Genomic DNA, 25,578 nt, shown 5'->3' with positions numbered 1-25,578 from the left:
TCCTTCCCATCACCCAGACCCTCGAGGAGGAGGCGGACCGCAGAGGCCTGCAGACTCTGGTTACGGGGCCTTGTCCCTACAGGACGCATCTTTCCGACTCTTGGCATCAGAGGAGGTGAAAGATGAATTCCTGAAATGAGCTTCGGTAAGTGCGCCCCGGCTCAGCGAGGGGGCCTCTCGTCAACTCTAAAGAGCATTAGTATTTACAGCCAAACTGTAACCCCCTCCTGCCAGTGTCACGAGCCTTCGGACCTGGCCAGTTCAGACCCACACGACCGGGTCCGAGAGCTGCAGGGCGAGAGGGCCCTGGCAGGACGGGAGCCGGGCGGAGCGCACCTGAGCGCCGCGGCTGCACCTGCGGGGGCTCCCGGCCAACACAGCAGCGCCGCCTGCTGGGTGAGGTGGTAATTTCTATCCATTTAACCCTTTAAGTTCCCTTGGGAATTTTCATACCTAGTCTGGGGCTCCTGAAGGCAAAGCAGCCGCGAAAGAGTTTGAGAGGTGGGGTGGGGAGGGGGAGGATCGTGAACACTATAAATTGTACAGAACGTTTCGATTCCCAAGGGGATCCATCACCTCCCCCAAACTACCTAGAATATTTTAATAGTTTGGGATGCTGGATCTCTGGCCTCGCCTTCTCGGTCTCCATTTGGCGCATCCCGAGTGCCCCAGGTGTAAATCCTCTAATGGTCAATTTGGGGAATGGTCTTAAAGGAGAAGCAGAGAAAAACTAAAGGATCACTTAGCAAGAAAAAAAATTAATTTCATGAAATTGCTTCCCTAATGAAGATATGATAAACTTTGTTGTTTTTTTTTTTAAATGAGTTGACAAACGATGAGATTTTTCAAATCCTAGCCACACTGCACTGAACTAATACGAGATGAAAGAACTGTTTATCCTCACCCGTGAAAGAGAACCAGTCTGTTTCAAAACCACCAGGTACAACTTTGTCCTAATACACATGCCTTGTATTTATGTCCCTTATCCCAAAGAGCTCCAAGTGTATGGGAAGTTACTTTAAATTAACTGACAAATTCAAGTAGTAGTTATACTACCATTTTTAATTGTGTGGGAGGCTAGCACCCCTAACTCCCTGTTGTTCAAACTCAACTGTGTTTTAAACCCTTAAAATAATAACTCCATTTATAACCAGGATTGACAATAAATGGACAGCATTAAGGTCTGAAAGTTTATTCCTACAAGAAATCTGTTTCTTGGGTCAGGTTGTCTTGTCACACTTAAAAGTCTACTTAGTTACGTTTATCTGTTTAAGACCTGTAAATAGAGCAGGTTCCTTGCATCATAGTACTCAGACTACTCAGGGCCCTTCAGATTTAATTTAAATCAGAACTTTCCTTCTTACCTCTTCTGACCACAGAGAAGGCGTTATAAATCAGAGATGAATGCATTCTCTGGCTCGGGCTGGCCCACCCATTAGAAAAATTGGCTGGGTAAACACATTCTGAGCTTCTGTGTGCATTTCAGCCTGTCTCTTCCGTAAACTCTGTTCTACTCCACCCGTCTAGATAGAAGTCCTGCATTGTTCCATATCTGATGCCGTGCCCACTTGTGGTTGACTCGCAGGAACAACTAAACCTTTGTCGGGCTTGTCATTATCACTGGTCTCATCGCCACACTACATCCCTGTTCAGCGTCTTGGTCTGTCACAATCCTCGTCGCAGTTCAGTAGGTGAGGGAGAAGGCCGAGGCCAGGCCTACGGCAGGAACTGTACCAGCCCTAAGGCTTATCACATATGTGTCAACCTGAAAAAGTGTATCGCCGAGAAGCCGATGTGGACGGGCTCGCTGGCTCCTAAAAAACACATCTTCTGGGATAATCCACTTAAAGTATGCCACTTTCAAACCGTATTTCAGTTATCCACTTCATGGGAAAGTTCACATAGAGGCTAAGTTGGGGGATCTGACAACCACATGGCTTACAACTCACTTACATTCAATGTATCACCTCCCTTCATTTCGACACCAAGGGAGTTGCCCATTGTCTCTAGACTCACGATGGTGAAGCTGCACATGACAAGTGCTAGGTTCCCAGAAAAGCCAGGGAACTCTGCGCTAAGACAGACCTGGAGACAATGCCGGCTCGGCTCATGGCTCTCAGCTCTGTGATCCTGGCAAGTTACTCAGTCTCCCCAAGCCCTTACTTCCTCATTTGAAAATGACATTAATACCTACCTTCTGTAGAACACTGTCGAGAAACTCTTCGTATGCCGTGGGTTCTCAATTCATGATTCTTTTTCTTTTTCCCTTCTGATTCCAAGCCTAATTTATTTTCCCCTACCGCATACCAGGAAACATTTTTCATGCACGTTTGTTAGACTCCTTTGGTTGCAAGAACAAGAACCTTGTTCAAACCAGCTTAAAAAGGGAAATTCCCCTGAAGGACCCAGAGCATCTTGGAGCATGTCTTAGACTTGGGGATCTCAGGAATGCTCTGAGGCCAGGGGAGAGATGCCACCGTGGGGAGGGGGCCGTCTCTCTTTGGGCCACCGTAACTGCTTCTTTTGAGCCTCCATCACCTCCTTCTCAGGCAATGCCTGTCTCCCTCTGCTCCTTGGACCATGCGGGTGAGGTGGGGCTGCCCACAGTGGCACCTCTGAGCTTTCCCTTGTCCATTTCAGCTCGTCCTAGAGCCGGCGCAGTTGGTTGAGGCTAGCAGGGCAAAGCACCTTGTGACTGCTGCAGCTGTAAACTCAGGGAAGAAGCAGGGGGTAGGGGGCAGGAGGTAATTCTTGGGAGATGGTGCTGGACAGGCCATCCCATAAGGGCCCCTGCGACTTTTTCATAAAAATGAGAAATGCCGTTCTGATCAGCAAGTTTTCCAAGTGGGCTACATGCTGATCAAAAACTGTCAAGGTGAGATCGACTAGAGACAAAACAAACAAACAAACAAAAGCAAACCAGGAGGGTGGAAAGAGAAGAAACAAAGGGATTAGCCTGGTTTGCTTACCTGTGCGCTTCCCGTCTGTGATTGCATCAGGCCCACCGAGGGTGCTCAGGGTGCCCGTGCCTTCGCCCTGCCGAGGAAGACCAGAGTGGAAAAGGGACTCAGGAAATTTATGGAAAGCCATTGAAATGCTTAGAGCCAGACAAGAAGTCATTAAAATGTCTCAGGAGCTGTGGTCTCAGATGACCATGGAGCTGCTGGGTTTAGTCGGGAAACTGAGAGATGGCTGGAGGAAGGGAGGCGCATGCCGGGCGGGATTCAGACGTCGCTCTGCCCGAAGGGGATGGAGAAGCGAGGCGAGGGTTTCGCCACGCTGCCATTGTAAGGCGGAGAGTCAAGAAAAATGGCTGCCTTGCACCCTGCGGCAGACCAGCAATAACAGGGTCACCGGGGGAGCCCTGGTCCCCTAAATAAGTGACACCTTGAGCATTTTCACACTTTACTGATTCTCAAATGAAAAGCGGCATTGTCTCTTCCTTCTGTTGTCAGGAGACGTGGCCTTTGTTGTCGTAATCAGGTGACAAGGTTGCTCTTCCCCACTGTGACCAGCCCGTCATAAACTTGGTGGACACGGGCTTTCTTCCCTCCGCATGTTGTCCACTGTGCGCCTGTCATTCCGACTTACGTCTCGGCTCCTTTGCAAGCTTTCCTCCCAAGTATATTTCTTCTCTTTGGCAAGATCCTTTGGTCTCCAAAAAAAATTTTTTAAGTATATTTTATTTATTATGCTGTTACAGTTGTCCCACTTTTTCCCCCTTTGCTCCCCTCTGCTCAGTACCCACCCCCAGCAATCCCACCCCTCTTAGTTCATGTCCATGGGTCATGCATGTAAGTTCCTTGGCTTCACCCTTTCCTATATTATTCTTAACTTCCCCCTGTCTACTTTGTACCAACCAATTATGCTTCTTAGTCCCTGCACCATTTCCCCATTTCTCCCCCTTCCCCTCCCAGCTGACAACCCTCCAAATGATCCCCATACCTATGATTCCGTTCCTAATCTGGTTTGCTTAGTTGGATTTTGTTTTTATTTTTTAGATTCATTTGTTGATAGTTGTGAGTTTGTTGTCATTTTAGTGTTCATAGTTTTGATCTTTTTCTTAAGTCCCTTTGACATTTCATGTAATAATAACCTGGTGATAATGAGCTCCTTTAGCTTTACCTTGTCTGGGAAGTACTTCATCTGCCCTTCCATTCTAAATGATAGCTTTCCTGGATAGAATAATCTTGGTTGTAGGTCCTTGCTTTTCATCATCTTGAATACTGCTTGCCAGCCCCTTCTTGCCTGCGAAGTTTCTTTTGAGAAATTAGCTGATGGTCTTATAGGCACCCCTTTGTAGGTAACTCTTGGCTTTTCTCTTGCTGCTTTTAAGATTCTCTCTTTATCTTGAACCTTTGGCATTTTAATTATGATGTGTCTTGGTGTGGTCTAGCTTGTTTGGGACTCTCTGTGCTTCCTGGACTTGTATGTCTATTTCCTTCGCCAAATTTGGGGAGTTTTCCTTCATTAATTTTTCACATAAGCTTTCAATTTCTTGCTCTTCCTCTTCTCCTTCTGGCACCCCTATGATTCAGATGTTGGCATGTTTAAAGTTGTCCCAGAGGTTCCTAAGCCTCTCATTTTTTTTTCAATTCTTGTTTCCTCATTCTGCACTGGTTGACTGTTTTTTCCTTACTTATGTTCCAAATCATTGATTTGAACCCTGGTTTCCTTCCCTTCACCATTGGTTTTGTGTGGCTTTTCCTTCGTTTCACTTAGCATAGCCTTCACTTCTTCCCTTACGCGTTTGCCATACTCAAGCATATCTGTCAAGCCTGTGAGCATCTTTATCACCAGTGTTTTGAACTCTGCATCTGTTAGGTTGCCTATCTCCTCGTCTGTTAGGTTGGCTATCTCCTTGTTGCTTAGTTCTCCCACTGGAAGCTTGATCCATTCCCCCTTTTGGGCCATACTTCTCTGTCTACTCATCTTGACAGGCTCCTGTGTTTGTTTGCCTCTGTGTCTTAGGTAGAGCTGTTGCATCTGTTACATTGTAAGGGGCGGAGCCTTAGGGATCATCAGTACAGGGTGACCCATTTCATCATGTTGTGGCATTGTGTGTCGGGGAGAGTCTGAGAGGGAACAATGCCGCTTGCTCAGCACTCGCCCCTTTTCCAGACACCTCTCCCACTTCTGTATGGGACTGGCGCTTCTCTGGCTGCTGCCCTGGCCATCGTTCCCAGGGTGGGTTCTGCCTCTGCCCCAACCCCCACTGGTCTGCACAGTCAGAAACAATGAGGCTTTATTTACCCTGGTGCTGGGACCATGAGCTGTGTGGTCTGGTCTGGTGAGGAGCTGGGAATGCTCCCCAGGTGTCCCTCCTGACTTTGTAAAATGCGTAACTTTGCTTCCCACCAGCCTGCCACTGCCGCCGCTGCTGCCACCACCACACCGCGTCCTTTCCGCCCGGGCTCCGCCCCTCCTACCTGTCTGGATGAGTATTTCTTCTTTATATCTTTGTTTGTTGGACTTCCATGCAGCTTGATTTTCTGGAACTTCTGGTTGTCTCTAGTTTTGAGGTAGTTGTTTTCCTTCTTAGTTGTGGAGGGAGATGCAGTGTGTCTGTCTACGGCTCCATCTTGGCTGGAAGTCTCCAAGTCTTTTTTCTACAGGGTATTTCCAGAACCCATGAGACTGGTTGCAAAATTAATCTGATTTGAAAGTGGTGAATGTGGAGTTACCTGTCATCAAAGGGACTACAGAAGGGGCCCCGCGGAGGTCTCTGAAGAATCACCCTCGGCTGTAGCCCGGAGGGGAGCTGGACGTAGGAGACACCTGCATGTGTCAGAACCAAGAGATGGTCTGGACAAAGATGCCCACGTGTCACAAGTGAACAAGATCAAAGAAGTGGCAGGGCCACCTTGCAAACAATCTGGGAAGAACAGAGAATGCAAAAAAAAAAAAAAAAAAAAGACATTTCTCCTGAGTCCTGCAAGCTACATATCCTGTTGTATTTCATAAGTATAAGAACCAATTAGAAGGCACTCAAGTATAATAAAACAGAATGAGAGATGAAGCAGGGCTGCAGCGCTGAGGCTAAAGCATCCTCCTCAAAGGCTCACCACCTGAGAGGCAGCAGAGGACAGGTGGGGCACCGCTCCAGGGCCTGCCACCCCTCTCCGGACCAGGGTGCTCAGCGTGGTTCCCAGCAGCAGCGGCCCCTGAGAACCTGGGAGAAGTGCCTGTTCTTGGGCCTCACCTCTGGGCCGTGCCGTAACACGCCCCCCAGGTGACTCTGATGCCCTCCAATAGGCGACAACCCCAGGACTGGCTCTTCCTCGCAGGCTCAAGTTTGGGTACAGCAAATTCACCCAGCCTGAGTCCAGAACAGGAGCTCTTCTCCCCAGGACACCCCCAACTGGCGCTCCCGAAGGACAGAGACACATCAGACTACGACGGCAGATTTCGTTCAGTCGTTCGGTTTATTGAGCATTGGGCGCCAAAGAAGGCCTTCACCAGTTCTGGACGACTTTGTCCCGGACTAGCTGGCCGTGAGGCTCGGTGGCATCTGGGGGCAGGAGGGCCAGGTAGACGGGGGTCTCAGCCCCCTCCTCCACAGTCCTGGAGCCGTAATCCCCCGCCATGTCTGTCTTTACCCACCCGGGGCAGCACGCGTTCAGCAGGATCCTGTCGGCCTTTCTCTTCTCATCCAGGCGCCGGGCCAGGATTCTTGATAAGACCGTGACCCCCAACTTGGACACCCCATAAGCTGAGTTGGGCCAGCCTTCCCGCTCGTGCACCTCATTCCTGGCATCCTCCACGAACTTCTTCATGAGGTCCACCAGGTCCTCCTCTGTGAGGGTCTCAGAGCGGAACTTCTGCTGCAGATCTTCGCTGCAGCTGTCAAGAGCTTTGGACCCCTGCAGACTGCTGATGTTAACCACTCGGCCTGAGGCAGGACAATACAAAACAGGAACGCAGTCACATAAACGGCCATGGGCTGACAGTGCCAACAAGTGACTATGACCGAGTCACGGTGCAGGTTTAAGTGCCGATTAACAAACATGACCCTGGGAAGCACCGGTGGGTTTACTAATGTTTTTTTTTGGTCCCATTCTCTTAAAGGGGAGAACACCCTTCCATCAGTAGCGGGGGCTAAAGAGCAGTCATTGCCCATGAGGTGAGGAGGCCTGTAGTACTGTCACCCGGTAGTTTATAAACACCCCCCCACACACACACTCCAGGTGCCTCTGAACCTCCTTTCCTGGGGGTAGCACCTTCACCTGGAAGTTAAAGCTCTCTATTGGTCTCCGCATTTCCTAGGGTCAAGCCATGCCTTGGGGATGACCCTTGTCCATCTTTAATCATGGCTACTTTCACAGTGAAGTGCATGGATTCTCCACCCTGGCATTGATTTTCCTTCCATTTTAGGTGCTCGTTAATAAAGAATTAAATGTAATTAATGAGTTAATGTTCATAATAACAATACTTCACAGCTGCTCGAGACAGAGTTCTGTTCATAAACACAATTATGCAGGCCCACGTTATCAAACAATTTGAAGTGTTGGTGGAAACTCAAAACCCAGTATACGTGTGAATTTACACATTTTATCCAATAGAGAAACACACCAGTTTGGGGGGATTCTTTTCTTACAATTTTCCTGAATCCATAGCCTTTGCGTCCAGTAGGATAACTAGATTTTATTTTGTTTTCTGAGTGACATTCTCAAGGACACAACTCTGTGTGAGTCCGCTCATTCTGCCCCTGAAGGAGAGCACCCTCTGATTCCCCAGGTACCTAAGACTCTTCAGTAGTTTCTTTCCTTCCTTCATTACTTCTCTCTCTCTGGTAATATATATGTCCTGCCCAACTTTCACTTTTACCTGAAACCTACAGAGAAGTTGCAAGAATAGGTCAATCAATACCCATATACCCTTCCTCTAAGTTTACCAATTGTTACCACTTTGCCACACTTAAGACATTTATCGTCGTACAACACTATTACCTTAAGCAGGGATTTTCAGCCAGGGTGTCTCAAGAATTTTTAAAACATGCAATACCTGACTATTTGGGCAAGGGCACCGACCTCTTTTCCCTGAGATTGTCAAATGAAAAATGACAACAGCCAACACAGCAATAGCTGTCCGGTGTGAACGCCCTGCCTTGAACCTTAAATATATAGGTTATATAACAGAGCCTCATCTTAGTGGTCAAGTCGCATAATAAGGTTGTGTCTGATTGGTTAATTCTTGGTACCAGAAATCCTTATATACAACTACAGACACCTGATGTTTTAAAAAGTAATTTTCAAGTGTCCTGGCTGGTGTAGCTCAGTTGGTTGGGTATCATCTTATACACCGAACGGTCACAGGTTTGATTCCCAGTCAGGGCACATGCCTGGGTTGCGGGTTTGGTCCCCGTCAGGGCGCGTGCAGGAAGCAACTGATCAGTTTCTCTGTCATACCACTGTTCCTCTCCCTCTTTTTCCCTCCCTTTCCTCTCTCTGGAATCAATAACAAAGAAAAAAAAATTTTTTAAGTCACTTTGGAGCAGAAAGGGTAGGTAATGACTATTATTATTATTTTTTTTTTGTAATTCAATCAAAATTATACCCACTTTTTGTCGGATTGGAAAGCATATTTTTTGAGGTGCCACAGAATGTTAGTAATGAGGTTACATGTGCCGTGAGCTGCGAGGGCTGAAAATCGCCGATCTAAAGGGTAACCCGTTCAGCCGTCCCCAGCCGTCTCAGTGGTCTCTTCCTTTACGGGTCTTGTTTGTTTTTGTCCAGGGTCCAATATGAGATCATGGATTGCATTTATTGTCATAGCTCTTTAGTCTACTTTACTCTGGAGAACTTGACCTTCCTGAAGGCTCTAGGCCACTACTTTGCAGTATTTCCCCCAGTTTGGATTGGCCTGATGTTTTTCTTTTCATTTTTCTTTTTTAATTAAAGACTTTACTTATTTATATTTAGAGAGAGGAAGGGAGGCAGGCAGACAGGGAGAGAACCATTGATGTGTGATAGATACATCAATCAATTGGCTGCCTCTCCTCACACCCCAGACCAGGGACCTGGCGCACCACCCAGGCATGTGCCCTGATCAGGAATCAAACCTGTGACCTTTCCGCGTGCAGGATGATGCCCAACTGAGTCCCACCAGCCAGGGCTGGCCTGTTTTTGTTTGTTCGTTTGTTTTCACGATTAGGTCCCCTTCAATATTTTGGCCCGGAGTCCCACATCGGAGATATTGTGTGCTTCATTACTTTCTAAACAGTTTTGTTCTCAATCACTTGGCTGCTACAGGGAATTAAATTTAAAAGGGAAAGAAAGATAGAAAAGAAAAGTTGCCGGAGCTACTCTATACCTCTGATGGAAACAGAAAACCTTCTTAGGGGAGGAAGTGTCCTCCCTGCTCTGAGGGCTCACCGCTGGGAGAGGCCAAGTGGTGACAGTCTCAACAGCCAGACGGGTCGGGTCAGCTCCCAGAAGGGCGGCACCTGCAATACTCGTACCCAGTCTGCTGAGGGCCAGGTGGCCACAGCGGTCCAGGAACACCGCCCTCTTTTTGGAAAAAGTGGGCTAGCTGCTCCCCCTAGTGGTTTGATACTTGCTTAAGCTATTTTCTCAGACTCGAACCAATAAGCAAGCCGCCTAACTTTCTTTACAGTGATATTATAAACCTAAATAAAAAGTGGCCTTTACACCAGGGAGAAAGCAATTGCCAGCACATCAAGAGGCAATAATACTCAGCATTTTGGCTTCCTGGTAAACGTGAGGTTTATTGCAAAGTCACAAATATTCTCAACGCGTTGTAAAGCAGAGATTCTGCTTTGGGAAACGCTGTTCTAGAATGAATTAAAGACAGCGGTTCACCTGTCCTGGGTTGTTCCCTGAGCCCCATCCTCCTTAGGGCCTTCTTTTTTTCTTTCCAAAGGGCTTGGTCTGCAGTCACTTGGCGCTACAAGTCTTACTTCACTAGAATTAATTGTCCTGATTTAATTGGAAGCCTGGATACTGTTTCCAGCTCTGTTCCCACCTGGCTGCGTTCACTTCCGTTGGCCTCAGTCTCCTCTGAAAGCGAAGTTGCGGGACCGTAATTTCTCCAGTAACTTGCAGCTTTCCAAATAATTCTAGGGTTCTAAAATCCATGGGGAGGAGACTTCCTGGTACTGGGTTAGGAGACATCCCTACCATGAAATCCTGTGCAGTGGGGAAAAAGCTTTCTGTCCTGATCAGGCAAGAGCCCCTGGCAGAATAAATGAAGAAAACAAGGTGGCAAACATTATACTTAATGTTCCCTTTTGTGTTAAAAAAAAAAAAAAAAAAGTAGAAAATAAACATTTAGATCTGCTTAGATTTGAATTTAAATCTCCATTCCCTAGGCCCTGGGCACGCAGCAGCTCCCTGAACCTGGACCCAAGGCTTCCTCCTGCCAGCATCTGCAACTCTACTTGTGGGGTTTCCACGATCCCCACCCCCCACCCCCGAGGAACCAATAAAAATCACCCCTGGAGGCTGGACATGGGAGCTGGGCAGGGCGGTGGGCAGGGAGGCCGGACAGCTACAACTCTCACTAGGTGACTTTTTAGATTTTAAGATTTTTGCACTAGGGATCATCTTTATTCAAAACGTTAAGTTTTATTTACTTATTTTTTAAAAAGATTTTTATGTGTTTATTTTTGGAGAGAGGGGAAGGGAGGGAGACAGGGAGGGAGAGGAACATCAATGTGTGGTTTCTTCTCTTGTGCCCCCAACTGGGGACCTGGCCCACAACTCAGGCCTGTGCCCTGACTGGCAATTGAACCAGTGACCCTTTGGTTCACAGGCTGGCACTCAATCCACTGAGCTACACCAGCCAGGGCAAAACGTTAAACTTTAAAAACCGCATTTGTAATAAGAAACACAGAGTCGTTTTTCCTTAGAATCACAGCCCTCGTCCAGCACAGTTGCCATAGAAACTTATGATTCTTTGTTAATGACAATTTCCCCCAATAGACTCTGTGCTCCAAAGACATGACTGTCCGGGTCCATTGTATACCCAGCACTCAGAGGAACCACTGGGTTATGGCAGGCACTCAACCAATATTTGTGGGAACGGCAATTAAAGTTATTTATTGACTAGTTTGGAATGTAGGCAAGATATTTTCTAATAAAGGAAATGTCCTCTTTTTTCCCAATTAGCAATAATCTTGCCTCAGATCAACCTCATTGGCTATGATACTTGGCAAAGCTAAGAGAAAATTTTCTTGTGGGTGTTGTGAATCAGCCCGACAAAGTTTGGTACAAGAGGAAAGGAATACAGGGAGTGTCATAATAACGCTAGAACACACACTATGTCCCAGGCCCCCAGGTGACATGGGTGTGGCCCTGTCACCTTGGGGAATTGGAGGAGGGCTCATGGAGGTCGAAAAAAGGCAACAGGACTTTGGAGACTTGCAACACCTTATTGTTCTAGGGCTGAGCTTGTGCCAAGGGGGACCCCAGATCATTGCCACGTGTCATACATACCTTTTAAGGCGAAAGCTACAAGGTTGGGGTGAGGAGCCAGACACACTACTATCAAAAATTGCCATTTTCTATGTTTGCCCTGCAGAGAAATAGCACCCCTGGGCAAGTGCTTTGGGAAACGTAGGTGCAACTGGGCAGCCCACACACCGGACTCACCGTGAGGTTTTATTATCGGCAGTAATTCAGTGCAGACATTTCTCGTCGCAAAAAAGTTTGTCTTCAGCGTTACCTCAGCTTGAATGTCAAAGGGTGTTGGATCATCAACTTTGATACAGAGAAGAAAACAAAGGAAAAAAAAATCAGGCAATTCCCCCTGAAATGTATGACAAAGTGAATTTTATCTCTAATTAAAGGGGGGGAAAAAAAGCTAACTTCACAGCAGTTTTTAAACCACTAGGTCGGTGGCCCTTACATGTCAACCACACACTGAATCAGGTGCGGGGCTTGTTAGAGCAGCTTTCTGGGTCCCACCCCCAGAGTTTGGTCTGCGCTCCCAGCGGACGCTGCAGCTACTGGTCTGCGTGCCTGTCTGGCTTCTCAAGCTTGGACGGGCAGAGGGGGCCCCTGGGGATTCCGTTAGAATGCAGATTCTGATTCAGCGGGTGTGGGACCAAACCTTAAGTTCTGTGATCGCAGCGCGGGCCCAGGGTAGCAGGTGCTGCTGCGCCCCGCCCCTACCTCGAGGAGCAAGGCTTCCAGCGCCCGTGGGTGTCCCCCACGTGCAGTCCAGGAAGCCGGGTATTTACCCACCAGTCCGTCAGCCATGGGCTGCCGGGGTGTCAGCCACCTGCCCCTGCGCTCCCGGGAAGCCTGCAGAGCATTGCTGAGCACTCAAGGCCAAGGGGACGGCATTCATGCTTCACACTGGTTCGTTTTACTCGGTTTTGCCTCGGTTTCTCTTCCCCATTCGGTTGTGAGTGAGGCTGGGCTGTTATTCCTTTTTACCCGCAGCACACGGCCGCTCAATAGCTTTCTCAATTGAGTAATAGAGAAGTAATCGCCTTGATTCCCGCCCCCCCCCCACGAAGTATCAAAGATGCTACTTAAAGGCACCCTTGTTTGTTTGATAACAAACACAAGTCCTCTGGGGGAGGGAACAGGCTCGCTTCCTTTACGCCGGAGCCTATCAAAGCTCTCCATTAAACAAAGTCCCGAGTCCACTAACATGCGAGTGCACGCTAATCGTGTCTCAGAGATTCATTTCCTGTCCCGCGCAGATGGCTCCTGGCATCTGTGAATGCGCCCTTTCTAGAAAGCGAAAGCGCCAAGTGAGCCCCGAGACCCTTCGCAGGAAGCTGATGAGCTAAGCAGGGCGCGGCCCCCGCCCAGGAGGCGTTTACTTGTTGCAAACCGCAGCCAGCAGCTGGCAGTTCCGCGAGGGCCCTGGGCTGTGCCCGGGCCCGCACAGGACGGCAGGCGGGCGGGGCGCCCTGGGAGCTGCGCCGGGGGCCGGTTGGGCGCTGAGCGAATCTCGCCCGCAACTCTGGGACGTGAGCAGCCGCCACGGGACGGGAGAGCAGAGGGCATCCCGCGGGGCGCACGCTGCCCTTCCCGGTCACTCAAGTGGGTGGGTGGGGGCGCCTGCGGCTTGCAGCCCCGCTCCCTTGGGCACCCAGGGACCTCCCACTCCCGCACCTACACTTAAAGGCGATGCCCGCGTTGTTGATGAGTACGTTGAGCCCCCCGTACTCCTTGCGAAGGAAGTCGCGCAGGGCGCGGATGCTCTGCGGGTCGTCGATGTCCAGCTGGTGGAAGCGCGGGCTCAGGCCCTCGGCCTGCAGCTGCTGCACCGCCGCCTGGCCCCGCGCCGCGTCCCGCGCCGTGAGCACCACGTCCCCCGAGAACTGCCGGCACAGGTCCCGCGCGATGGCGAAGCCGATGCCCTTGTTGGCGCCGGTGACCAGCGCCACGCGGCTGCAGGACGACATGGCTGGGTTGGGGGCGCGCGGGGCACGTGCGCGGAGAGCGGATCGAACTGGAGGCCACGGGGAGCACCCGCTTCGGAGACCCGGTCACGGGCAGAGAAGCCGCAAGGAACTAATCTGAGATTCTGTGCTGCGACTTTGGGGAACGAGGCCCTGGCCTCGGTCCCTCCCTCCAAGGAGGGGCCTTCTTTTCCCGAGGCTTTCGTAATGCCCCATTCCCGGGTCCGCCCCCTCCCCGCACTGCGTCCTCTTAGAGGCTCCTCTGCGCCAGGCGGTACCGTGTCTGTCGGTGGAGCGGTTGTCGTTTTCCCGACACCAGACCGTGATGGGTTGATAGCGCCTAGAGATCCCGGCAGTTGGACAGAAGAAACTATTTTAGGAGAACCCCAAACAGACAAAAACAAGTGCTGAGTTTTTCTTGGGTGTGCGCCCAACATCCCCTGTAAGATGAGACTGTTCGCTTTTTCCTTAAAATGCAATGAAATTATTTGGACGTGGTAACAGCTTCTGGGGACACAGGTCTCATGGCCTGCTTAAGAGAGTCTCAGGAGCGGGAATTAGAACCAAATGGCCTTATGAGGACATGCCCAGGTGTGCGCAGGGTGCCCATCGCCCTGTGCGCCCCCACGTGGGCGGGAATGTTTATGAAGCTCTTACCGTGTGGCAAGCCTTTCACTGGAATGGTTTTCTTTGATCTTTACATAACTCCTAGGGGTGTTACGTGTCTGCATTTCAGGTTTGTCCAAGGTGATATATATAATCTTTTCTTCTCCCAATGAAATCTATGTACCCACAAAGTACAAATGAAAAGGAACTCCCAAAGGTGTGTCGTGCTGTGGATTAGGACGGCCCCACCCGCCTTCTTCAGTGTAACCTGAGTGTGTGTGATCCCAGGCGTTTCACGGTGACTTGTAGATTTATGGAGAGCTTCGATCTCATCGTGACTCAGCTTTTCCCACGCAGAGCTGGCTAAGCTGCCTGCCTCTGTCGCATTGACTCTACCTTCTCCGACAAGTGACCAGGTGAGGTCAGGAAGGTGGGCACCTGCTATGTGGCCGTTCCCAAATGTGGCTCAACCAATATTTTTTTGCCCCTATAGATTATTTAGAACTCCATTTTAAAGAGATAGGGCTATTCAGATTTTGTTTCTTCCTGAGTGAGCTTAATTCATGTTTTTCAGAAAATTATCATATTTCACCTAAGTCGTTGATACTGTTGCTATGAAGTTGTTCCTCATATGCCTTTATTAATCCTTTTCATAATGGGAGTGATGCCACATTCTCATTCCTGATCATGATAATTTGTGTCTTTCATATTTTCCTTCCCTTTCCTGCCTGGCTAGAGGGTGATCAATTTTTTGTCTTTTCTCAAGTCACCAGCTTTTGGTTTCGTTGATATTTTTCTCTGGTTATATTATATTTTTCATCTAATTTTTATTTCCTTTCTTTGGTTCACGTTGGGTTTTATTTGCTTCTTCTAGTTTCTTACCATGGAAGCTGGGGTCATTGATTTGAGATCTTTCTTCTTTTCTACCGTGAGCATTAAGGGCTATTAATTTTCCTTCAAGTTAGAGGCAACCCATAAACGTCAATACGTTGTGTTTCAATTTCAATCCGTTTCAAGTACTTTCTAATTTACTTTCTAATATCTTCTTTGACCATCGGTATTTAGGAGCATATTTTTTATTTTCCAACTGCTTTGGGATTTTCTAGATATCTTGCAATTATTGGCTTCTAATAACTTAATTCCACTGTAGTCAGAGAACGGATTAAGCCTGTGTATTTTTTTTAATAACTCATTTTCCCTCAGACCACCCCTTCAAACCACCTAAGGTTGCATTTATAACAAGAATTTACCACCCAAATGTTAACAATAATGTTAGCATTTGTCTCAATAATCTAAGATCACAGTGGTCTCTTGCTCTAACAATTTCTAAAGTTCTTTTGCCCGTTTGTTGACTGTTTTGTGAGTCAAACCCAGATGACCTCTTAGTGTCAGAGATTTCACAGGTCTATAAAACAGACAGAGACAGGAAGTACAACAGACTGTCTCGGGCCTGGACTCAGAAGGATGCCGTGTGATGCTACCTTCAAGGCGGAATAACCTGCATTCTAGCTGGAATAAACTTTAAATTCATGTTCCTTTTTGGTTTTCTTGTCCAGTTGCTCCCCAATCAGACTTCATCTTTTTTCGTTTTATTTTTCCTTTACCTCCCTCCCTTCATTCACGTGCTCATCTGAGAAGACTTTTCCAGCTCTGGACAAGAACTACTGTACTTACAAGAGAACTGTGGCCCAAGGGTCAGGATGTGTTTTTTTTTTTTAATGGAGCATGTATATGATGTAGCCAAGGTCTTCACTCTGACTTGATTATGAGATGAAAGGAAACAGCATTGTTCTAGCAGCATCCATTCTTGTTTAGAGACCTTTGTATTCCAAAACAGGATCTCAAGTATTTTGTAATTTTTTAAAAAATCCTCTCCTGAGGATACGTTCATTGATTTTAGAGACAATGGAAGGGAAAGAGGGAGAGGAAGGTAGTTTGAGCGTTTCTAATACTTCTGCTTTGGTGCTTCCCAACTCCAATAGAGGTTTTCTCCGATAAACTCTTAATTTTTTGATATGCCTCAGTTTATCTAACACTACTAAATAGTTCTGCCACAAACAGTTCATGCTAGATAAAGTAAAAATAACAGTTGGTCAACGGGAATCAAGGAGGACAAAAACATGAAAATGTATGTAGTGGCTTTACGGGATGGGCTAGCTGTTCCTTTCAATGTCTCCTTACCCCACTCTGGCTCCTCCAAATGTTAGGCATACTTCTGGTACCATTTCTGTATCTGTTGTATAAACTGTGTATTAAATACGCTCTATGATCATTGTGCTGGAAGAGAGCCTTGGCGGAGCTCCAGGAGTGACCTGTGAAAAGGTTTGGCCCTTTGCCCAGGGCTGCTGGGGGTAATCTTGAACCCCTTGCACTGTCCTGCCTGATAAGACTGTCCTTGTTTACTTGGGGGTTAGGGTCAGGCTACACCATGTATGTTAACAACATGATGACGGTGAGGCACCTGGTATGAGCTGGGCTGGAGAGTAAGGTCAGCCAAGAGAACGATGAGCCACGTGTAGGTGACCAACTCCCAACAAAAACACCTGAAACCAAGGCCGAGGTGAGCGTCCCTGGTGGGCCGTGCCCTGTGTACATTTGCTAGAATAAATCCACGCTGTCTGCAGGACTTCCTGGGACAGGACCACTGGAAGCTCCGCGCCTGGCCTTTCCTGGACCCTGTCCGGTGAGTTTCCCCATTGTGGATTTGAATCAGTCTGCATTTCCTAGCACACACTGTCATTTTGAGTGTTATAGCTTTCATTAATTTTGAACCTGAGGGTGGTCTTGGGGACCTCCTGAACTCGTAAAAACTAAGTGATATTTATTTCAGATATGTATGGTTGGTTTAGCATCTAGAAACCAATTGATGTATTTAATATGCTGTATCAGTAGAGAAGAAAGGAAAGCCCACGTGATCAGATCCAGAAGAAGACTTTCGGGGCCTAATGAATTGGTGGCAGTGAAGGCCCCACTAACCTGAGTAAGATCCCTCAGAGAGAGGGAGAGGGAGGGGGGCGGGAACTGCAGCACGTGAGGGGCACGAGCAATGACTGGCCTCCGAGGAGACTTCTGAACACCGGCCTGAAGGGTAAGAAAGTGCCAGCTGTAGCCCTGGCCAGATAGCTCAGTTGGTTAGTGTCATCCCCATAGGTGGCAGGTTCAATCCCCAGTCAGGTCACATAGAAGAATCAACCAATGAGAGGCTAAGGAAGTGAACCAACACAGCGATGCTCCCGTCTGTCTCCGTCCCTCTCCCCTTCCTCTTCCTCTCTAAAATCAATTAAAAAAATAGAGCCAGGTGTGCAGAGACCAGCGGGACAGAGAGCACTGATGACCACTGGACAGGAGTGTACTGTCCTGAGGCGGAAGCGCCCCGGCCGGCGGGGACACAAGGGGGCAGTGTTGCTGAGCAGGGAGCGGGAGCAGGGGCTGCAGACAGGTCCGAGGCAGGCAGGAGGATGGTTCTGGAACCTGGACAGGAGGGCTCCTCCTCCTCAGACTCACCTTGGGGTTTCACGGGAGGCAGGAGCTCCGTGCAGACATCTTGGGTCCTAAAAGTTTGTTTTCATCATCACTTCTGCTTGAATATGAAGTGGTGTGTGATCATCATGTTACAGGGAGAAGTTGAGCGGAGTTGATGAATAGTATTCATGTGGTGAAATTCCATAGTTATATAAAATTTTTTTTTGCAAGTAAAATGTGGTTAATTCAAAGTAATGGCTGTAGGTCACAGTATTGTGCCAATGTCAAAGTCGTGGCTTGCTAATCTTTTCTAGTGCTGTACGATGGTACTATTCGGAGGCTAGGTGAAGCATGCAAAATGTGTAGTTTTGCAATTTTTTCCCTCCAAAATAAGTTAAAAATCAACGAACTACTCTAAAGTACAATCAAAGAAAATGTGCAGAAACCTGGAGGGGGTCCCTGAGAGTCTGAACCCTGGTAACGCAAAGACCCTCTGGTTGGAAAGCCTTGCCAGTCACTGAGGTTTCTGCTGTCTCTGTGGTCTCCAGTCCTCCCTAGGGAGCCTGTTCTAGGTCCCATAGGAGCTACTATCCCAACTGTCCCCCCCCCCCGGGGGGGTGCTGGCTCCCCTGGCTGGTCCCCCTCATGAAAGGCTCTCTCCTCTGAGCTAGCATGTACTTACCCTAACCAGAACGAAGATGCTCACATGGTTGATCAGCACGTTGAGCCCTCTCTCCAACCACAGGAAGTCGTGGAGCTCTGTCACGCGATGAGCAACTTGAACAGAGAGCAGGCAGTGCTGTGGGCCGCAGGGGTTGGAGGGTGTTGTCTTGCTCTATGGTGACCCAGACAATCCCAGAAGTGGCACTGAGTTCTGGGCTCCAGACTGTGACTTCTAGACAGACACCCGCCTCTGTCCCTCCCTCCACGAGTTTGCTAATGCCCCCACTCCCTGTCTGCCCCTTCCCCATGCCCAAGAGGCACTTCGGCCCCAGGCAGAACACACACAGCCCTCTTTGATGCCAGCTCTGAGCCCAGCAGCAGATGGGGCTGGAGAGGCGTTCTTCCCCCAAAGCACACTGGTTGGTGCTGATAATGGGGCTAGACTGATGGCCGTTGAACTAAAGAAACTATTTTGGAAGAGCCCCAAAAGGTGAAGAGTTGTGCAGGGTAATTGTTTTGGGTTTGGACCTATTATCCATTGCAGAACGGGATTGGTTGCTTTTTCCCAAAATGCAATGCGATATTTAGACAGGGTACCTGCTTCTGAAGACATACAATAGATCACCTTCCTTTCTTATTAAAGAAATCGGTCCCGTGATTACTTTCAGTGTGGGCAGCACTGCTCCCGCTGGGGATGCCCCGTGCGTGCCAGCTCTCACTCTGTGCTTGGCCATCGATGGCACATGTGTGTCATGGTTAAATAATCCGTTTTCTTCAAGAGCCTGCATGTTGGTGTGGCCCCGGGTCACAGTTAATAGAAATATGTAAAACCCCGCCCCGCTCACTGGTTACAAGTGGTCTGGGGCTGCTTGCACGCTGCACCGGCAGATCTGAGCCATTCCAAGAGATTGTGGCCTGCAAAGCTGACGATCTTTACTCTCTGGCTCCTCCTAGGCTGGTGGCAGCCGAGTCAGGCTGTCCTTCCTTGACCTAACTTTTAGGTCTGTTAGATTTCTGAGCAGGTTCAGCATGTAAGTAGAGTGCACAGTGGATCTGTAGAGCGAACCGTTTAATCATCTGCGGTTTTCACTCATTACAGCTGTCCCTCTCTATATTGCAGTTCACGTATGGCGGCCTCACTGTATCACGGGATTTTAAAATATATTATATGTAATTATTTATCGTGGATTTTTTGCTATGTTGCGGGATTTTGCGGCGCTGTACAGTAAATACTAAAATAAATGTAAGGTCCCTACTTCGCAGATTCTCACCTGTCGTGGGGGGGGGTCTAGAACGTAATACCTGCGGTAAGTGAGGGGTCACTGTACTCTCATCCACAGCACTCTTTCTCCCCCTGTATCACAGAAAAAAAAAAATCACAAGACTCACAGGATTAGTAGCCAAGTTAACCAATACTTTATGGAGCTATATTTTGGGACAGAAATTATTTGACAGCGTACAGGCACTTTTGGTCCATTCAGGACAGACAGCATCATGGGGCCCATGGAGAGAGCTGGGAGAGGGGCTCACCATGGTTGAACCTTTTTCTCTGAAACAAACTGTCCATGAGGCCCCTCAGCCTCTGAGGGCAGAAGGGCCAAGTACACAGGGGTCTCTGCTCCTTCTTCTGGGCTTTTGGTGGCATTGGGTCCGGCCATGTCAGTTCTCACCCACCCTGGGCAGCAGGCGTTCAGGAGGATCCTGTCCCCGCTCCTCTGCTCGCCCAGCTTCCTGGCGTGGATCCTGGACAGGACCGTGACGCCGATTTTTGAGACCCCATAGGCGGTGTTGGGCCAGCCCTCCTTCTGGTGCACCCCGTTCTTTGTATCTTCCACAAACTTGTTCATGAGCCCCACCAGCTCCTCCTCGCTGAGGGTGTCGCTTCGAAACTTCTGCTGCAGTTCCGGGCTGCAGCTCTTCAGAGCTCTGACACTCACGAAGCTGGACACATTCACCACTCGGCCTGCAACACAGCAGGAATCACGACATAGAAAGGCGCACACTGGCATGACGGCTGCCGAATCTGCTGGGGTTTGGGACCAGGAAGTTGCTATTGGAGAAGTTTCCAGTGTGCTATGAGCATACATGAAGACTGTCTCTATGAGTGGAGGATGGAAGACAATCTAGAAACCTGACCTTCCCATCATGTCTCAGATGAGGTCAGAGACATGCTTTAACAAGGAGGCAGGGCAGTGCCCACAAGTTCCATAAGAACATGAAAATGGTTTATACAAGTCAAGGGGAATACAAAGAGGTACTCATTGCGTTCAGGAGCAGACCGCCTCTTTTCCCCTAAGACTATTTTGGGGAACAATTGAGATCTTACGGTCACTTATGCAGGGCTCTGTGAACAGGTATCTGTGGACCAACAAAAGGCAGCTCTAAGGCGAACAGGCACCATCCGGGTTTGGAGGCGCTACTCTGATCGAGGGAGGTAAACACAAATCAGCCCAGTGGGCCGACCGGCATGCTGTGCTCTCCACGTTTGGGCTTTATCAGCGTGGGAGCAGGTGGTGAAGGGGAAGTGGGCAGCTGCAGGGATGGGGAGGTGGGACAGCTGTTGACAAAGGACTCCTGCGCTCTCTCTGAGGCACACCCTGCCAAGGACCGTTTTCTCTGTCAGTGAGAGAGACAAAGGCTGCAGGTGGGTATGCCAGAGGGTCCCCACGGAGACTGGACAGGAGGGCTCCTCCTCCTCAGACTCACCTTGGGGTTTCATGAGAGGCAGGAGCTCTGTGCAGACGTCTCGGGTCCCAAAGAAGTTTGTTTTCAACGTCACTTCTGCTTGAACGTGAAACGGTGCGGGATCATTAACTTTAAGGAGAGAAGGGGAACAGAGTTAATACACAGTAGGCACGTGCCAAAGGTCCATAGAATGATAGAAAACGTGCATTTTGTGTAAAACTGGCTCCTGGGGAGAGTCCTCTACACTCTCCTTGTTTGGTGACGTTCTGCACTGTTGCCGGATGGCACCGTTCGGGAAGGCCGGGTGCAGGGCGCACAATGGGATCTTTGTGAACCGGACTGTGCTGTTTCCTTTATTTAACAATTCGTTAAAAACTCACCCAATTGCCCTAAAGTAAACCTGGAGAAACTGTGACAACCCAGAACAGACTGCCAGGCCCTCAGAGCCAAGCGTTTCCAAACGCAAACGAAGGTCCGTTTGGCCAGAAAGCACTCGGGCTTCTCTTGCACTTTGACCTGCGGGCTGCCCTGTCCCCACCCCTCCCACTTCCCGAAGGAGCCGTCCTGCGCCCCATGGGTGCAAAGAAGCCCCATCGCAGCGATTCCCTGACAGATCCAGCCCGACCCTGGCGGGAGGTGCTCGGGGTGGCTCCTCCCTGGCGACCACCCCGCCCCTTACCCTTGAAGGCGATGCCCGCGTTGTTGACCAGCACGTCCAGGCCCCCGTACTCCTGGCGCAGGAAGTCGCGCAGGGCGCGGATGCTCTGCGGGTCGTCGATGTCCAGCTGGTGGAAGCGCGGGCTCAGGCCCTCGGCCTGCAGCTGCTGCACCGCCGCCTGGCCCCGCGCCGCGTCCCGCGCCGTGAGCACCACGTCCCCCGAGAACTGCCGGCACAGGTCCCGCGCGATGGCGAAGCCGATGCCCTTGTTGGCGCCGGTGACCAGCGCCACGCGGCTGCAGGACGACATGGCTCGGTGGGGAACCCGCGCGGCACTTGCGTGGAGAGCGGACCGCACTGTTTACACCGAACCGCTCGGCACAGCTCACGACTCGCGGGCGTCTCAGCGCGTTTGCGCGCGTCCCGGGGTAGCCTGTTGCGCGGAGCCCGGAGCCGTCCCTCCCAGCGCGCAGGCGCAGGCGCAGGCCCCGCCCCGATCCCACCCCCCGAACCCCCGTGAACTGCGCGGGGTGCTGGAATGCAGGGAAGGGCGCCCGGGCAGGGTTACGAAACAGGCGGGCTGAGGGCGAAGGCCTTTGGCTGCCGGCGCCTGTCCGTGCGTCCGTCCGCCCGCAGAGACCCGTTCTCATGGGACTTGTGACGACGCTTAAACTGAACCCTTGCCCCCGGCTCTCCGAGGCGTTTTCCTCCTGGTCCCACAGCCGAGGAGTCACAGCTGCGCCCGAAGAAACGAGGCATTTGTACAGACTTTTCCACCCCCCGATGTTTGAGAGACTGGAGCTTGAAAACGAAAGCCTCTGCAGCCGGGGTTGTGGAATGAGTGAGGAGGACATGACGGCCCGCGCGTGTGTCGGTCTGTCCCCTGCGTCGGCGGAGACAAAGCTGCTGGCTCATCCTCGGCTGGTTTTCACGGAACAGTGGGCCGCGCTCACTGATCACCTCCCGGGAGCAGCGGTTTTCAGCGTAGTCAGCCGGTGCGCTGCGAGGGTCTTTAAAACGGGCAACGCCTGGCTATTCAGTCGGGGGCGCTGACCAGTCGTCCCTTGGATTGTGAAATAAGAAAATAACAGTCAACACAACAGCTGTCCGGTGTGAATAAGGCAAAACTAGACCTGTTTTTCTGTTATAATGGCAAAAAAAAAATCTATTTCCTGGTGTGCCGCAGAATCCCAGTAATTAGTTTGTGTGTGCCACGAGATGAAGGTTGAAAGTCGCTGCCCTAGACACTTGAAGGTCATCGAGTGACCTGTATCCAGGTCCGCAGGTGCACAGGTGCCAGGTGGCTTTGCAGCCATTTTTCACACTCACAATAACTAGTCAGGATGCGTCTTGTTATCTCCATTTTAAGTTGAGGTCCTCAGGCCAAAAATTAGTTGTGATAGGAAATGAATTTTCATTCATTTCTTTTTTTATTGTTGCTCTATTGGAGTTGTCCCATTTTTCTGCCATTGCTCTCCCCTGCCCACCCCCAAGTCAATCCCCTCCCCGTTGTCCATGTCCACGGGTCATTCATACTTGTTCCTTGACCCGACCCTTCCCCTTCTTTACCCCCTTTTCTTCCTCCCCCATTCCTTCTGGTCACTGTCAGTCTGCTCCTTGCTTCTATGCCTCTGCTTCTATTCTGCTCGTTTCTTTGTGTTGTTCATTAGTCTCCTGTATTAGGTAATATCATATGGTATTTGTCTTTCACCACCTGGCTTATTTCGCTAAGCATAATTCTCTCTAGTTCCATCCGTGTTGTTGCAAATGGTAAGAGTTCCTCCTTTCTTTCTGCTCCATAGTACTCCATGTGCAAATATACCACAGTTTTATAATCCACTCATCTGCAAATGGGCACTTAGGCTGTTTCCAGCACTTGGCTATTGTAAGCAGCGCTGCTGTGAACATAGGGGTGCATAAGTTCTTTTGAATTGGGGTTTCAGGATTCTTTGGATATAATCCTAGCAATGGAATTGCTGGTTCAAAAGGCAGTTCCACTTTTAGTTTTTTGAGGAAATCCCATGCTGTTTCCCACAGCGGCCGCACCAGTCAGCATTCCCCCCAGCAGGGCACTGGGTTCCCTTTTCTCTGCATCCTCGCCAGCTCTTGTTGTTTGCTGATGATGGACATTCTGACAGGTGTGAGGTGGTATCTCACTGTGGTTTTAATTTGCATCTCTGATGGCTAGTGATGTTGAGCATCCTTTCATATGCCTATGGGCCCTCTGTGTGTCCTCCTTGGAGAAGTGTCCGTTAGGAAGTGAATTTTTTCCCTTCCTATTTAGTATCTACAACAGAGGAAATAGGGAACTATAAAGCCAAGTTTCATTTCTGTGCTGTCCCTTATGGTTACCACTAGTCACAGGTGGTCATTTAAATGTAAATTTAAGCTAAGTAATACCATTTAGAATTCAGTTCTTCAGCTGCACTAGCTACACTTCCGGTGGCCAGCAGTCACAGGGTTCTCTCTCTCTCTTAAATCAATCAATTTTTTTTAAAAAAGGGAGTGGGATGGATTAAATTTACTTAGAGGGCCACTCATCCATAGCACATGGTGTGTACGGAACGTCACGAATCACAATTTTCAGCCTCATTTGTTTAACATATTGGTACTGGTAGCAACACAAGAATTGACAGGTCAGTAAGGCAGGATGCTTCAGAAAACACAATATATAACGTATGTTGCAGTAATACAAATTTAGCATATGATATAATTGCATTAACAATTAATGGGGGAAAGGAAGAATTATTCCAAAAATGGTACTGGGGAAAGGGAGCAACAAATGATTGGAAAGAAAAAGAGAGAGAGATACAACATATGCCAATTAATTTCTGAAGAGAGAAAAAACTGCTTCCTCACTTTTTAACTTCTTGTTTTATTTATAAAACCAGAAAACAAGTATAAGGATACTTAAGTAAAGTGTATATTTCTCCTTACGGGGAAAAGGGCTTTGTCAACATGGGAACAGGGGAAGACTTACAAAGGAAAGTACTGACAGATTTGACTATGGGAACATTCTTGAAAATTTATATTGAAAAAACATGCTAATTTAAAGCCAGGGAATTAAGCTCTACGTGGATGATTTTATGTCTCTTTTCCTCTGTTACATTTGGGTCTTGACCTTGGTGGTGTGTTTGAGCCCCTCGCCCTCCTCACACACAGCACCTTGTCTGGGTTCTGAACAGCTTGCAAAATAAAACAAGAGTCAAAGTAGAGGCCAAGATCTCTGTTTTTACGGCTAATGGCTGACGTAGAGGTAATCCTTACACTGCGAGAATTAAGTCTGAGGTCGTCCTGGCTGCACTATGGAAAAGAATTTTATCACAACGCGTCCGTTAACTTGTGGAATAAACTCATATCTTTACCACTCACAGTTATTTCATGTGTCCTAAAGTACAGAGTTCCGTGGCGTCTTTAAAATAAGAAATGTTGGGGAACAGTACTGTTCAGTGGTAAGTTATCAAGCTCGCGGGGTCTTCCCTTGCCCGTGATTATTTACCTTCAGAGAACCCACCCTGACCCCGGCTTCGCTCTCTACACATTGTCTGTATAGGGTATTCGCTGTTTTCCTACACGGGTGGAGCACGGACTTTGAGTCTGAGAATCAAATCGTGGCTGCGTTGCTTAGTAGGTAGGTTAACTCCAAACAATTAATTCTGGCCAAGATGAAGCTGGATACTAAAGTCGTAAGAACAGACCTGAATCGGTAACATAGTATTGCAATAGGGAAGAGGGTCCAGTGTGAACTGAACTCAGCCTGGATGTGTAGAGAGGTGACTGGGCTCTTCAAAGGGAGGGGGAGGGAGGAGGGAGGGGGACCAGCGGGGCTTGAGCAGAGTCAGGGAAGTGAAAGATGCTCGAGTGTCAATGCTGATTCGGTTAGGACCGCTGTGTGTCTACAGCGACCGGGAGACAGACGGAAGCCCTCTCTGTTCTGATAGTCACATTTCAAAGCACGGGCTTTCAGATCCTTGAGAAAGACTCCTGAGTTGTAGGAGATACACAGTATCTCCGAGGCACAGAGCAAGGATTCTCACAGGGCACGGTGAGCCTTTGTGGGTGGCAAAGGGTCATCAAGCGTCGCCTAGAACAAATAGTAAATGTTCTTGGCAGCTTTGAGCTC

At 49.2% G+C, this 25,578-nt stretch overlaps 2 protein-coding genes across 2 annotated transcripts; both read right to left on the bottom strand.

The window, feature by feature from the left end:
- Positions 1-6,406: 6,406 nt before the first annotated feature.
- On the bottom strand, positions 6,407-13,562 carry LOC150020532 (carbonyl reductase [NADPH] 3). Its single transcript, XM_090271672.1, has 3 exons — positions 13,096-13,562; positions 11,613-11,720; positions 6,407-6,892 (listed from the first exon to the last, which is right to left on the bottom strand). Exons 1-3 carry the CDS (start codon positions 13,382-13,384, stop codon positions 6,456-6,458), a joined length of 834 nt encoding a protein of 277 aa, XP_090127798.1. The 5' UTR covers positions 13,385-13,562; the 3' UTR covers positions 6,407-6,455.
- A 5,943-nt stretch (positions 13,563-19,505) lies between these two features.
- On the bottom strand, positions 19,506-21,889 carry LOC150020531 (carbonyl reductase [NADPH] 1). Its single transcript, XM_090288808.1, has 3 exons — positions 21,477-21,889; positions 20,819-20,926; positions 19,506-20,075 (listed from the first exon to the last, which is right to left on the bottom strand). Exons 1-3 carry the CDS (start codon positions 21,763-21,765, stop codon positions 19,639-19,641), a joined length of 834 nt encoding a protein of 277 aa, XP_090144934.1. The 5' UTR covers positions 21,766-21,889; the 3' UTR covers positions 19,506-19,638.
- Positions 21,890-25,578: the final 3,689 nt, after the last annotated feature.

Source organism: Furipterus horrens, unplaced genomic scaffold (assembly GCF_987537825.1).
Source record: "Furipterus horrens unplaced genomic scaffold, mFurHor1.1.pri manual_scaffold_1, whole genome shotgun sequence".
In the NCBI taxonomy this organism is placed as follows: domain Eukaryota; kingdom Metazoa; phylum Chordata; class Mammalia; order Chiroptera; family Furipteridae; genus Furipterus; species Furipterus horrens.
This window is presented reverse-complemented; position numbering and strand designations above follow the sequence as displayed.

Coding starts and splice junctions, on each gene's coding strand:
- LOC150020532 (XM_090271672.1), bottom strand. CDS start 13,384: ATGTCGTCCTGCAGCCGCGTGGCGCTGGTCACCGGCGCCAACAAGGGC. Junction 11,721..13,095: donor CGCGGGCATCGCCTTTAAGT/GTAGGTGCGGGA, acceptor TCTGTATCAAAG/TTGATGATCCAACACCCTTT. Junction 6,893..11,612: donor GCCGATAATAAAACCTCACG/GTGAGTCCGGTG, acceptor GTCCTGCCTCAG/GCCGAGTGGTTAACATCAGC.
- LOC150020531 (XM_090288808.1), bottom strand. CDS start 21,765: ATGTCGTCCTGCAGCCGCGTGGCGCTGGTCACCGGCGCCAACAAGGGC. Junction 20,927..21,476: donor CGCGGGCATCGCCTTCAAGG/GTAAGGGGCGGG, acceptor CTCTCCTTAAAG/TTAATGATCCCGCACCGTTT. Junction 20,076..20,818: donor GCCTCTCATGAAACCCCAAG/GTGAGTCTGAGG, acceptor GCTGTGTTGCAG/GCCGAGTGGTGAATGTGTCC.